The sequence below is a fragment of the Chiloscyllium plagiosum genome, unplaced genomic scaffold (assembly GCF_037043375.1).
Source record: "Chiloscyllium plagiosum isolate Xiang-an unplaced genomic scaffold, Cpla_swu_hap1 HiC_scaffold_30, whole genome shotgun sequence".
Classification (NCBI taxonomy): domain Eukaryota; kingdom Metazoa; phylum Chordata; class Chondrichthyes; order Orectolobiformes; family Hemiscylliidae; genus Chiloscyllium; species Chiloscyllium plagiosum.
The window spans coordinates 3,054,355-3,067,484 of NW_028270168.1; the positions used below are offsets into that span (position 1 = coordinate 3,054,355).

Consider the following 13,130-nt stretch of genomic DNA (forward strand, 5'->3'; position numbering starts at 1 on the left):
CTACCCTAGTCATTCTTTTATTCCTGACATACCTATAGAAAGCCTTAGGGTTTCCCCTAATCCTACCAACTAAGGACCTTTCATGTCCCCTCCTTGCTGCTCTTAGCTCTCTCTTCAGGTCCTTCCTGGCTACCTTATAACTCTCAATCGCCCCAATTGAACCTTCACGCCTCATCTTTACATAGGCCGCCCTCTTCCATTTAACAAGGGATTCCAATTCCTTATTAAACCACGGCTCCCTTACACGGCCCTTTCCTCCCTGCCTGACAGGTACATACTTATCAAGGACACTCAGTAGTTGCTCCTTGAACAAGCTCCACATATCAATTACGCCCTTGCCTTGAAGCTTACTTTTCCAAGCCACACATCCTAAGTCATGCCTCACCGCATCATAATTTCCCTGCCCCCAGCTATAACTCTTGCCCTGTAGTGCACACTTATCCCTCTCCATCACTAGAGTAAAAGTCACTGAATTGTGGTCACTGTCCCCAAAGTGCTCACCTACCTCTAATTCTAACAACTGGCCTGGTTCGTTACCCAGAACCAAATCCAGTATGGCCTCACCTCTTGTTGGCCTATCTACATATTGTGTCAGGAAACCCTCCTGCACACATTGGACAAACACTGACCCATCTAACAAACTTGAGCTATAGCTTTCCCAATCAATATCAGGAAAGTTAAAGTCCTCCATAACAACCACCCTATTACTTTCACTCTTCTCCTGAATCATCCTCGCAATCCTTTCTTCTACGTTTTTAGGACTATTAGGAGGCCTGTAAAAAACTCCTAACAGGGTGAGCTCATCTTTCCTATTCCTAACCTCAGCCCAAACTACCTCAGATGGCGAGTCTTCATCCATCGTCCTTTCCACAGCTGTAATTTGCCGCATTGTCTGGGATCTGTACTATTCTTTGCATTTTTACAAGCATTTTCTGTTAATTTTATGCCGTCCCTTATCTCTCATATTCCTTTATTTTAATCATAGAATCCCTACAGTGTGGAAACAGGCCACTTGGCCTGACAAATCCACATTGACCCTCCAAAAAGTCTCCCACTCAGACCACTTCCCCATTACTTTTTTTTTAACATTTCCCCAAACTAATGCACATAACCCACACATCCCTGAACACTTTGCACAATTTAGCATGGCCCAATTCACCTAACTTGCACATCTTTGTGACTATGGGAACAAACCAGAGAACTTGGAGTAAACCCAGGCTGACACAGGGTGAATGTGCAAACTCCACACAGACAGTTGCCCGGGGCTGGAATCAAATGTATGTCCCTGGCACTGTGAGGCTGCAGTACTAACCAATAAGCCACCGTGCCACATTGACCTTGCATAACCCACACCAAACAGACAGCAGCAGTTTGAAAAGTCTGCTCATAAACACCTTCTCAAGGGCAACTAGGGATGGGCAATAAATGCTGTCCCAATGTCCACGTCCCATGAAGACATTTTTTTTAAAAACATCACTATTTCTCATAACACCAATTTGATGTTATCAACACGTTGCTTTCTCAATTCTTATTTCCAGAAGATTAGATTACATACAGTGTGGAAACAGGTCCTTCGGCCCAACAAGTCCGCACTGGCCCTCCAAAGAGCAATCCACCCAGACCCATTCCCCTACACTTAACACTACGGGCAATTTAGCATGGCCAATTCACCTAATCTGCACATTTTTGGACTGTGGGAGGAAACCGGAGCACCCGGAGGAAACCCACGCAGACATGGGAAGAATGTGCAAACTCCACACAGACTGTTGCCTGAAGTGGGAATTGAACCCATGTCTCTGGTCTGTGAGGCAGCAGTGCTAACCACTGTGCCACCGTGCTGCCCCAAGTTGCCTTTGTTGTCAAATAATTTTATTTTTAAAATGCAGTGACTATCATTTGACAAGAGCTATAAGAGAATCTGTGCTAAAACTGACAATGAGAAAATGGTAGGGGGAACAATAGTGATGATTGCGATCTTAAAGACACAAGTGAATTAAGGTCAATCTCATGTGACAGTATTTACATTCCATTTGCCTTTGGATATGACAGTTTATATACAACATCTGCAGTGTATAATGAATTATTAACATAGCAAATGGCTGAATTAGTAGTTATTTTTAAAATGTTTTTCGAACAGAGAACCCTAATTGGTGATGTTAATTCTATTTATAATATTAAACCACTTAGTTTAGGTGCTGGAGGGAACTTCTCTCTAGCATCTGGACTGTGTACGGTTTTATGGTCCTTACTTGAGTATGAGTATACTTGCTTTGAAAGGAGGGTCACAGGAGAAAGTGAGGACTGCAGATGCTGGAGACCAGAGTTGAGAAGTGTGGTGCTGGAAAAGCGCAGTGGGCCAGGCAGCATCCAAGGAGCAGGAGAATCGACGTTTCGGGCATAAGCCCTTCTTCAGGAATGAGGCTGGTGTGCCAAGTGGGCTGAGATAAAAGACCTTGGATGCTGCCTGGCCTACTGCGCTTTTCCAGCATCACACTTTTCAAAGGAGGGGCACAGGGTTAGTTCCTGGGATTAAAGGGGCTATTTTCAAAGGAAAGGTTGACAAAGTCAACCTATCCATGCCGCCAGATATCTGAAATAAATCAAGTCCTATTTGCCAGAATTTGGCCCAGATCCCTCCAAACCCTTCCTATTCATATACCCATCCAGATGCCTTTTAAATGCTGTAATTGTACCAGCCTCCACCATTTCCTCCGGCAGCTCATTCCATACACACACTAATCTCTGCGTGAAAAAGTTGCCCCTCAGGTCCCTCTCACCCTAAACCTATGCCCTCTAGTTCTGGACTTTCCCACCCCAGGGAAAAGACCTTGTCCGTTTCCTCTATCCATGCCCCTCATGATTTTATAAACTTTTATATGGTCACCCCTCAGCCTCTGATGCTCCAGAGAAAACAGCCCCAACCTATTCAGCCTCTCCCTATAGCTCAAAACCTCCAACCCTGGCAACATCCTTGTAAATCCTTTCTGAACCCTTTCAAGTTTCCCAATATCCCTCCTATAGCAGGGAGACAACAATTGCACACAATATTCTAAAAGTGGCTGAACAAATATTCTGTATAGTCACAACATGATCTCCCAGCTCCTATACTCAATACACTGACCAATAAAGGGAAGCATACCAAACACCTTCTTCACTATCCTATCTACCTCTGATTTAACTTTCAAGGAGCTATGAACCTGCACTCCAAAATCTCTTTGTTCAGCAACGCTCGCCATAGGACATAGAACATAAATCATAGACCATGACAGCACAGTACAGGCCCTTCAGCCCTCGATGTTGCACTGACCTGTGAACCAATCTGAAGCCTATCTATCCTACACTATTCCATTTTCATTCATATGTCTATGCATATGTCTATCCAATTACCATTTAAATGCCCTTAAGGTTAGCGAGTCTACTACTGTTGCAGGCAGGGCATTCTACACCTCTACTACTCTCAGAGTAAAGAACCTACCTCTGACATCTGCCCTATATCCATCTCCCCTCAATTTAAAGCTATGTCCCCTTGTGTCAGTCATCGCCATCCGAGCAAAAAGGCTCTCACAGTCCACCCTATCTAACCCTCTGATCATCTTATTGTCTAAATTAAGTCACCTCTCAATTTTCCTCACTCTAACAGAAACAGCCTTAACTCACTCAGACTTTCTTTCTAAGACCTTCCTTCCATATCAGGCAACATCCTAGAAAATCTCCTCTGAACCCTTTCCAAAGCTTCCACATCCTTCCTATAATGGGGTGACCAGAATTGTACGTAATACTCCAAGTGTGGCCTTACCAGAGTGTTATACAGCTGCAGCATGACCTCATGGTTCCGAAACTCAATCCCTCTACTAATAAAAGCTAACACACCGTATGCCTTCTTAACAACCCCATCAACCTGGGTGGTAACTTTCAGGGGTCTATGTGCATGGACATAGACATTTCTCTGCTCATCTACATTACCAAGAATTTTACCATTAGTCCAGTACTCTGCATTCCTATTGTTCCTTCCAAAGTGAATCATTTCACACTTTTCCGCATTAAACTCCATTTGCCACTTCTCAGTCCAGCTCTGCAGCTTATCTATGTCCCTCTGTAACCTACAACATCCTTTGGTATTATTCACAACTCTACTGACCTTATTGTCATCTGCAATTTTACTAACCCATCCTTCTACGCCCTCATCCCGGTCATTTATAAAAAAGACAAACAGCAGTGGCCCCAAAACAGATCCTTGTGGTAACTGACCAGTGGTGCACCGCCACTGGGACCTTCCCATTAAGGTCCCATTAAGTGTATAAGTCCTGCCCTGATTAGCCTTTCCAAAATGCAGCACCTCTCATTTGCACAGTTTAAACATTTTGTGAATAAAGTTCATATCTTTGCTTGAATAAGTTTTGATTAAACTAATTAAGGAACGTGGCTAATCTGTTTCTGAAACTGAACCATAACACCGCATAAAATGTCACCTTTTTAAATCAAACTTTGTTGTGGACGCTAGGAGGAAGGAAAGGAATTGATTCACCCCTCCTAACTCCATCGGAAAACTTTTCCAAATAAAAAAATGAATGAACTGCAGATGCTGTAAATCAGAAACAAAAAACAGAAGTTGCTGGAAAAGCTCAGCAGGTGTGGCAGTATCTGAGGAGAGAAATCAGAGTTAATGTGCCGGGTCTGGTGACCCTCTCTCTGAGGACCTGAAACATTAACTCTGATTTCTCTGCACAAATGCTGCCACACCTGCTGAGCTTTTCCAGCAACTTTTGTTTTTGTAAAGCTTTTCCAGTTTCTCCCTTATTAACTGCTTTTTTTTCCCTTTCTTATTAGTTATTTGCAAAATGGGAACCCAAAACCTAAAGAAAACAGAGGAAAAATTGGCATAACGGTAAGTTTGTTAAGTAACACATTGAGAATGTTAATACATTGTATTAATTGTTAAACTGGTTCTTTGCAGAACTGCATTTATTCATGGATAATACTGTCGTCTTCAAAGTAATTGCTGAATTAGCCACAAAATCATTGTTTTAATTCATATTCTGCTCTCTTTTAATTGGAAAGAGTTTAAAGAGTTAATAGAAAACTGTCAGTTGTGCAAGTTAAAATGCTAATCTTCTGAGATAAGGAGGAATTTCTTCACCCTAAGCTTGGTGAGCCTGTGGAATTTCTGTTACAGAAAATGCTTGAGGCTAAAACATTGAACGTTTTCAAAACCAGAGTTTTATATATAAATGTCTTAAAACTAAAGGGATCAAAGGGTATGGGGAGAGAGTGGGTACAGTAGTTGGAAGATCAGCCATAATCATATTGAATTATAGTGCAGGTTTGAAGGGCTGAATAGCCTACCCCTGCTCTAATTTTCTATGTTTCTATATTTAATAATCCCAACGGTATTCCTTGGGCTGCCTTATGAAGCTTCTATGTTCAACTTGGTTTCTTTTGATATCTTAGCGAGATATAACATCTTACTTAGGATTGAATGTCTGAGATGGATTCTCACTTTCTATTTTGGTCAGTATCAAGATCTTAATGAATTGGAGGAAAGATTCTTGGTGTAAATATTGGTTAGTCTAAGAATCAATTAGAGTCATAGCGTCTTAGAGATATACAGCATGGAAATAGACCCTTTGGTCCAACTTGTCATTGCTGACCAGATATCCTAACATAATCTAGTCCCATTTACCAGTATGTGATCCATATCCCTCTAAACCCTTCCTATTCATATACCCATCCAGATGCCTTTTGAATGTTTGTAATTGTATCAGCCTCCACCACTTCCTCTGGCAGTTCATCCATCCTCTGTGTGAAAAAGTTATTTTTTAGGTCCCTTTTAATAACCTATTGTTAATATAACCTTCAGTTGTCGAATGTATCTTTAGAAAGCGAAAATCACAACTGGTCTTGGAGGAACTGCAAAAGATACGGAGGTATGGCATTGAGGGTGAGTTGGAGGTTTGGATTAGGAGTTGGCTGGCTGGAAGAAGACAGAGGGTAGTAGTTGATGGCAAAGGTTCATCTTGGAGTGCCATCACTAGCGGTGTTCTGCAAGGATCTGTTTTGTTGTTTGTCATTTTTATAAATGACCTGGAAGAGGGGTTAGAAGGTTGGGTGAGCAAGTTTGCGGATGATACGAAAATCGGAGGAGTTGTAGACAGTGAGGAAGGATGTGGCAGGTTACAGCGGGATATAGATAAGCTGCAGAGCTGGGCAGAAAGGTGGCAAATGGAGTTCAATGTAGCTAAGTGTGAGGTGATTCACTTTGGTAAGAGTGACAAAAAGATGGGGTACTGGGCTAATGGTCGGATACTTGGTAGTGTGGATGAGCAGAGGGATCTTGGTGTCCATGTACACAGATCTTTGAAAGTCGCCACCCAGGTAAATAGTGCGGTGAAGAAGGCATATGGCGTACTGGCTTTTATTGGTAGAGGAATTGAGTTCCGGAGTCCTGAGGTCATGTTGCAGTTGTATAAGACTCTGGTGCGGCCACATCTGGAGTATTGTGTGCAGTTTTGGTCGCCATACTATAGGAAGGATGTGGAGGCACTGAAACGGGTGCAGAGGAGGTTTACCAGGATGTTGCCTGGTGTGGTAGGAAAATCGTATGAGGAAAGGCTGAGGCACTTGGGGTTGTTTTCATTGGAGAAAAGAAGGTTTAGGGGTGACTTGCTAGAGGTGTACAAGATGATTAGGGGTTTAGATAGGGTTGACAGTGAGAATCTTTTTCCACGTATGGAGTCAGCTATTACAAGGGGGCATAGCTTTAAATTAAGGGGGGGTAGGTATAGGACAGATGTTAGGGGTAGGTTCTTTACTCAGCGAGTCGTGAGTTCATGGAATGCTCTGCCAGTAGCAGTGGTGGACTCTCCCTCATTATGGGCATTTAAGCGGGCATTGGATAGGCATATGGAGGATAGTGGGCTAGTGTAGGTTAGGTGGGCTTGGATCAGCGCAACATCGAGGGCCAAAGGGCCTGTACTGCGCTGTATTCTTCTATGTTCTATGTTCTATGAACCTGTTTGGGAGAGGTCACAACACAGAAACAGATAAGTGAATAGTTTTAAGTATAGCCTTGCTGTTAATCTACAATATTGAATAGAGTGAGTTCTTTATTGATTCTATAATTTATTGAGATATGTCCCTGAAGTCATAAGTATTAAGTTAGCCTGGAGCATAGTTTTCTAGAGGAATAAGATGGTACTATTTTCTGGGTCTGTAGATTGGAAGAAGCAAAAATGGCCTTTAGTAGAGTGATATGCTCTTCTTGTCGGATATGAGTGTTACTGAGGATTATATCTGCAATAAATGTTGTTGGTTCCGGATCCTATCAGATCGACTGGATCAGTTGGAGCAACAGTTAGAGGCAATGAGGAATTTACAAGAGTTGGGGGGGTGAAGGATGGCAGTTATAGGAAGGGAGAAAAGCCGCAGATACAGTCACACAGATGGGTTAACTCCAGGAATGGTAGGGAGGGGTAGGCAGCTAGTGCAGGTGTGTTCTGTGGCTATCCCCATTTCAAACAAGTATGCTGTTTTGGAAAATGTAGGGAGGTTGGATTCTCAGGGGAATGTAGCATGAACAGCCAAGTTTCTGGTATCGAGACAGGTTCTAACGTAATGAGAGGCATGTTGGGTTCCAATAGATCGATTGTGTTAGGGGACTCTCTAGTCTGAGGTACAGACAGACGTTTCTGTGGCCAGCAGCGAAAAATCAGAATTGTGTGGTGCTTCCCTGGTGCCAGGATCAAGGATGTCTCAGAGAGGGTGCAGAATGTTCTCACGGGGGAGAGGGACCAGCAGGAGGTCATTGTTCATATTGGAACCAATGGCATAAGAAGGGAAAAGGTTGAGATTCTGAAGGGAGAATATAGAGAGTTAGGCAGGAATTTAAAAAGGAGGTCCTCAAGGGAAGTAATATCTGAATTACTCCCGGTGCAATGAGCTAGTGAGGGCAGGAATAGAAGAACAGAGCAGATGAATGCATGGCTGAGGACCTGGTGTATGGGAGAAGGATTCACATTTTTGGATCATTGGAATCTCTTTTGGGGTAGAAGTGACCTGTACAAAAAGGACAGATTGCACCTAAATTGGAAGGGGACTAATATACTGGCAAGGAGATTTGCTCGAGCTGTTTAGGTGGATTTAAACGAGTAAGGTGGGGTGGGTGGAGAGGGAGAGGGGATGTGTGTGTGTCTGTGTGTGTGTGTGTGTGTGTGGTGGGACCCAGGGAGAAGTGAAGAAAGAGGTCAATCTGAGACTGATACGGTTGAAAAAAGAAAACTGAGTCAAACATTTAGGGCAGGCAGGGACATAGCAGAGAACAAGGTAGGACTGATAAATTAAACTGCATATTTTTTAGATTAGATTCCCTACAATGTTGAAACAGGCCCGTTGGCCCAACAAGTCCACACCAACCCTCCGAAGAGTAACCCACCCAGTCCCATTTCCCTCTGACTATTGCACCTAACACTATGGGGCAATTTAGCATGGCCAATTCACCTGACCTGCACATCTTTGTACTGTGGGAGGAAACTGGAGCACCCGGAGGAAACCCATGCAGACACAGGGAGAATGTGCAAACTCCACACAGACAGTTTATTACAATGCAAGAGGCCTATCAGGGAAGGCAGATGAACTCAGGGCATGGTTAGGAACATGGGACTGGGATGTCATAGCAATTACAGAAATTGGCTCAGGGATGGACAGTACTGGAAACTTAATGTTCCAGGATAAAAATGCCACAGGAAGGAAAGAAAGGGAGGCAAGATTGGAGGGGGAATGGCATTTTTGCTAAGGGACAGTATTACAGCTGTACTGAGGGAGGATATTCCTGGAAATACATCAAGGGAAGTTATTTGGGTGGAACTGAGAAATAAGAAAGGGATGATTACCTTATTGGGATTGTATTATAGACCCTCTAATATTCAGAGGGAAATCGAGAAACAACCTTGTAAGGAGATTTCAATTATCTCTAAGAATAATAGGGTGGTTATATTAGGGGATTTTAACTTTCCAAACATCCCAGTTCTAAACTGGGACTGCCGTAGTGTTAAGGATTTAGATGGAGAGGAATTTGATAAGAGCTTGCAAGAAAATTTTCTGATTCAGTATGTGGATGTACCTACTAGAGAAAGTGCAAAACTTGACCAATTCCTGAGAAATAAAGCAGGGCAGGTGACTGAGGTGTCAGTGGGGGAGCACTTTGAGGCCAGCGACCTAATTCTATTAGATTTAAAATAGTGATGGAAAAGGATAGACCAGATCTAAAAGTTGAAGTTCTAAATTGGAGAAAGGCTAATTTTGATGGTATTAGGCAAGAACATTCAAAAGCTGATTGGGGGCAGATGTTTGCAGGTAAAGGGACGGCTGGAAAATGGGAAGCCTTCAGAAATCAGATAACAAGAATCCAGAGAAAGTATATTCCTGTCAGGGTGAAAGGAAAGGCTGGTAGATATAGGGAATGCTGGATGACTAAAGAAATTAAGGGTTTGATTAAGAAAAAGAAGGAAGCATGTGTCAGGTATAGACAAGATTGATCAAGTGAATCCTTAGGAGGGTTTAAAGGCAGTAGGAGTATACTTAGGAGGGAAATCAGGAGGGCAAAGAGAGGACATGAGATAGCTTTGGCAAATAGAGTTAAGGAGAATCCAAAGAGTTTTTATAAATACATTAAGGACAAAAGGATAACTAGAGAGAGAATAGGGCCCCTCAAAGATCAGCAAGGTGGCCTTTGTGTGGAGCCACAGAAGATGAGGGAGATACTAAACGAGTATTTTGCATCAGTATTTACTGTGGAAAAGGACTTAGAAGATATAGAAAGTAGCGAAATAGATGGTGACATCTCGACAATGTCCATATTACAGAAGAGGAAGTGCTGGATGTCTTGAAATGCATAAAGGTGGATAAATCCCCAGGACTTGATCAGGTGTACCCTAGAACTCTGTGGGAAGCTAGAAAATTGCGTGCTGGGCCTCTTGCTGAGATATTTGTATCATCGATAGTCATTGGTGAGGTGCCGGAAGACTGGAAGTTGGCAAATGCACTACCACTGTTTAAGAAGGGTGGTAAGGACAAGCCAGGAACTATAGACCAGTGAGCCTGACCTCGATAGTGGGCAAGTTGTTGGAGGGAATCCTGAGGGACAGGATGTACATGCATTTGGAAAGGCAAGGACTGATTAGGGATAGTCAACATGGCTTTGTGCATGGGAATCATATCTCACAAACTTGATTGAGTTTTTTGAAGAAGTCTCAAAGAGGATTGATGAGGACAGAGCAGTGGACGTGATCTATAAGGGTTTCAGTAAGGCGTTCGACAAGGTTCCCCATGGGAGACTGGTTACCAAGGTTAGATCTCACAGAATACAGGGAGAACTAGCCATTTAGATACAGAACTGACGCAAAGGTAGAAGACAGAGGGTGGTATTGGAGGGTTGTTTTTTAGACTGGAAGCCTGTGACCAGTGGACCTGTGCTGGTCCATTACTTTACAACATTTACATAAATGATTTGGATGCGAGCATAAGAGGTACAGTTAGTAAGTTTGCAAATGACATCAAAATTGGAGGTGCAGTGGACAGCGAAGAGGGTTACCCCAGATTACAACAGGATCTGGACCAGATGGGCCAATGGGCTGAGAAGTGGCAGATGGAGTTTAATTCAAATAAATGCTAGGTGCTTCAATTTGGGAAAGCAAGTCTTAGCAGGACTTATACACTTAATGGTAAGGTCCTAGGGAGTGTTGCTGCACAAAGAGACTTTGGAGTGCAGGTTCATAGCTGCTTGAAAGTAGAGTCGCAGGTAGATAGGGTAGTGAAGAAGGCATTTGGTATGCTTTCCTTTATTGGTCAGAGTATTGAGTACAGGAGAAAGTGAGGGCTGCAGATGCTGGAGATCAGAGCTGAAAATGTGTTGCTGGAAAACGCAGCAGGTCAGGCAGCATCCAAGGAACAGGAGAATCTTCAGGAAGGGCTTATGCCCGAAACGTCGATTCTCCTGTTCCTTGGATGCTGCCTGACCTGCTGCGCTTTTCCAGCAACACATTTTCAGCTATTGAGTACAGGAGTTGTGAGGTCATGTTGCGGCTGTACAGGACGTTGGTTCAGCCACTTTTAGAATATTGTGTTCAATTCTGGTCTCCTTCTTACTGGAAGGATGTTGTGAAACTTGAAAGGGTTCAGAAAAGATTTACAAGGATGTTGCCAGGGTTGGAGGATTTGTACTATAGGGAGAGGTTGAATAGGTTGGGCTGTTTTCCCTGAAGCGTCAGAGGCCGAGGGGTGACCTTATAGAGGTTTATAACATCATGACAGGCATGGATAGGATAAATAGACAAGATCTCATCCCTGGGTTGGGAGTGCAGAACTGGAAGGCATAGGTTTAGGGTGAGAGGGGAAAGATATAAACGAAATCAAAGGGGCAACTTTTTCACCCAGAGGGTGGTGCACGTATGGAATGATCTGTCAGAGGAAGTGGTGGAGGCTGGTACGATTGCAATATATAAGAGGCATTTGGATGTGTATATGAATAGGAAGGGTTTGGAGGGATATGGGCCGGGTGCTGGCAGGTGGGACTAGATTAGATTAAGATATCTGGTCGGCGTGGACAAGCTGGACCGAAAGATCTGTTTCCGTGCTGTACATCGCCATGACTCTATATGATTTGGAATGCATTTTGTGGAAAAGGTTTTGGCCAGGTCTAAGACATTTCTGAAGACTGCAGCTTACCAGAAACTGGCTGAGTCATTCTTACTGAGTTTCCTGAAGAAGGGCTTATGCCCGAAACGTCGATTCTCCTGTTCCTTGGATGCTGCCTGACCTGCTGTGCTTTTCCAGCAACACATTTTTCAGTTACTGAGTTACATGGCAGGTTTTTTTTCCATGAGGAGAGTGAGCTTTCTCACATGGTTGTCCCAGACTTGCTGCATTAACTGTGGACCATGCCCCTTTGGTGACAGTGATCCAGAGAAATTGGAGACACTCCTGGGACATCATGGTGGGTAAGAGGGGACTGGGAGCTCTCCAATGGGGGATTTCAGGCCTGTTGGGGCAATTAAACAAGCCTTACATTCACTGATTTGAAAATGCCATCCACAGGCTTCAGTCTGCATTTCATCAGCAGATCATTCATTATCAAGAACTCACATTCAGGATGACTGCCTCAAACAATCATTATCATTGCACTGTGCACACTAATTGCCTCCTCATCATGTCTGCTAGGCAAATTTAATCAGGCAAAGGCACTTAGAAGTAGCAATCCGATGTTTCCATTTCATGTACTCACTCTATAAGATGCATTGGAGTACAACGGCATTTACAGAGTTGAAAGTTTATTGACTGTAATGGATCACGTGTGACACTGATGTGCACTCAGTAACTTTCCTCCCTCTGCCTACTTCTGTGTCTAAATGCAGCCTCACTTTCTGCAGCTGGAGGGTGGGCTGGGGGTGTGATGGGGCTGTGCTTGGCCCTGTTGGCTTGTAAGACTTGCATGGTCAACTCCTGATGCCTTTGGGCCTAGGGGACCAGGCCCAGTGAACATCTCCAGCCCAACTGCAGGCTTACCTTCCTTGGCACAATCTCCCACAGGCTCTGGGAGGACATGACAAGGCCTATGAGTGTTGGAGAATTTGGGTCATTTCTTCACCGTTGGGTTATAGGGATGTGTTTGTCGGATTGCCATGACTGAGTCTCATCCACAAAGAGAACTGACTGAACTGGAAGTCTCAAAGCTGGGGGAGGTGAAAGTGCATTCTCTGAAGGTTCAGTATCTGCCTCCTGAGCTGATGGTCTCCCATGCTACTATCATCTTTGCAGAGGTTCGATGGGTGCTGCTGGGGCCTGGATAAGAGAAGAGAGGAAATTAGTTGCTTACAAGGTTTAAAAGTTTGTACAGATTAAGAATGAGGTTGAACCAATGGGTAAATGGGAAAGCAGCACAGGGAAACCTCCAGGGTTGGTTGACTATTAAAGTCCCAGACGGTGGCCATGCTTGTCTCTGGTGAAATTGAGGATTTTCTCCTTGTCCAGAGAGAGCAGCCAGGGAATGTGTGACACTCCACTACCATCTCAAAAGTCTGGATCCTTGTTGGACAATCTTTCTTGTCATTAAGAAGCAGGAGGGATTGAGGGTGAAGGAA

At 43.7% G+C, this 13,130-nt stretch overlaps 1 protein-coding gene across 3 annotated transcripts in view; it reads left to right on the forward strand.

Annotated features, from left to right (window-relative positions):
- The window catches only part of dcdc2b (doublecortin domain containing 2B), an 85,305-nt gene that overhangs the window by 15,679 nt on the left and 56,496 nt on the right, over positions 1-13,130 (forward strand). For all 3 annotated transcript variants that reach the window (XM_087976995.1, XM_087976994.1, XM_087976996.1), the window contains exon 2: positions 4,828-4,885. In XM_087976995.1, the coding sequence (XP_087833121.1) occupies positions 4,828-4,885 (58 nt within the window). The remainder of the gene's footprint in view (positions 1-4,827; positions 4,886-13,130) is intronic.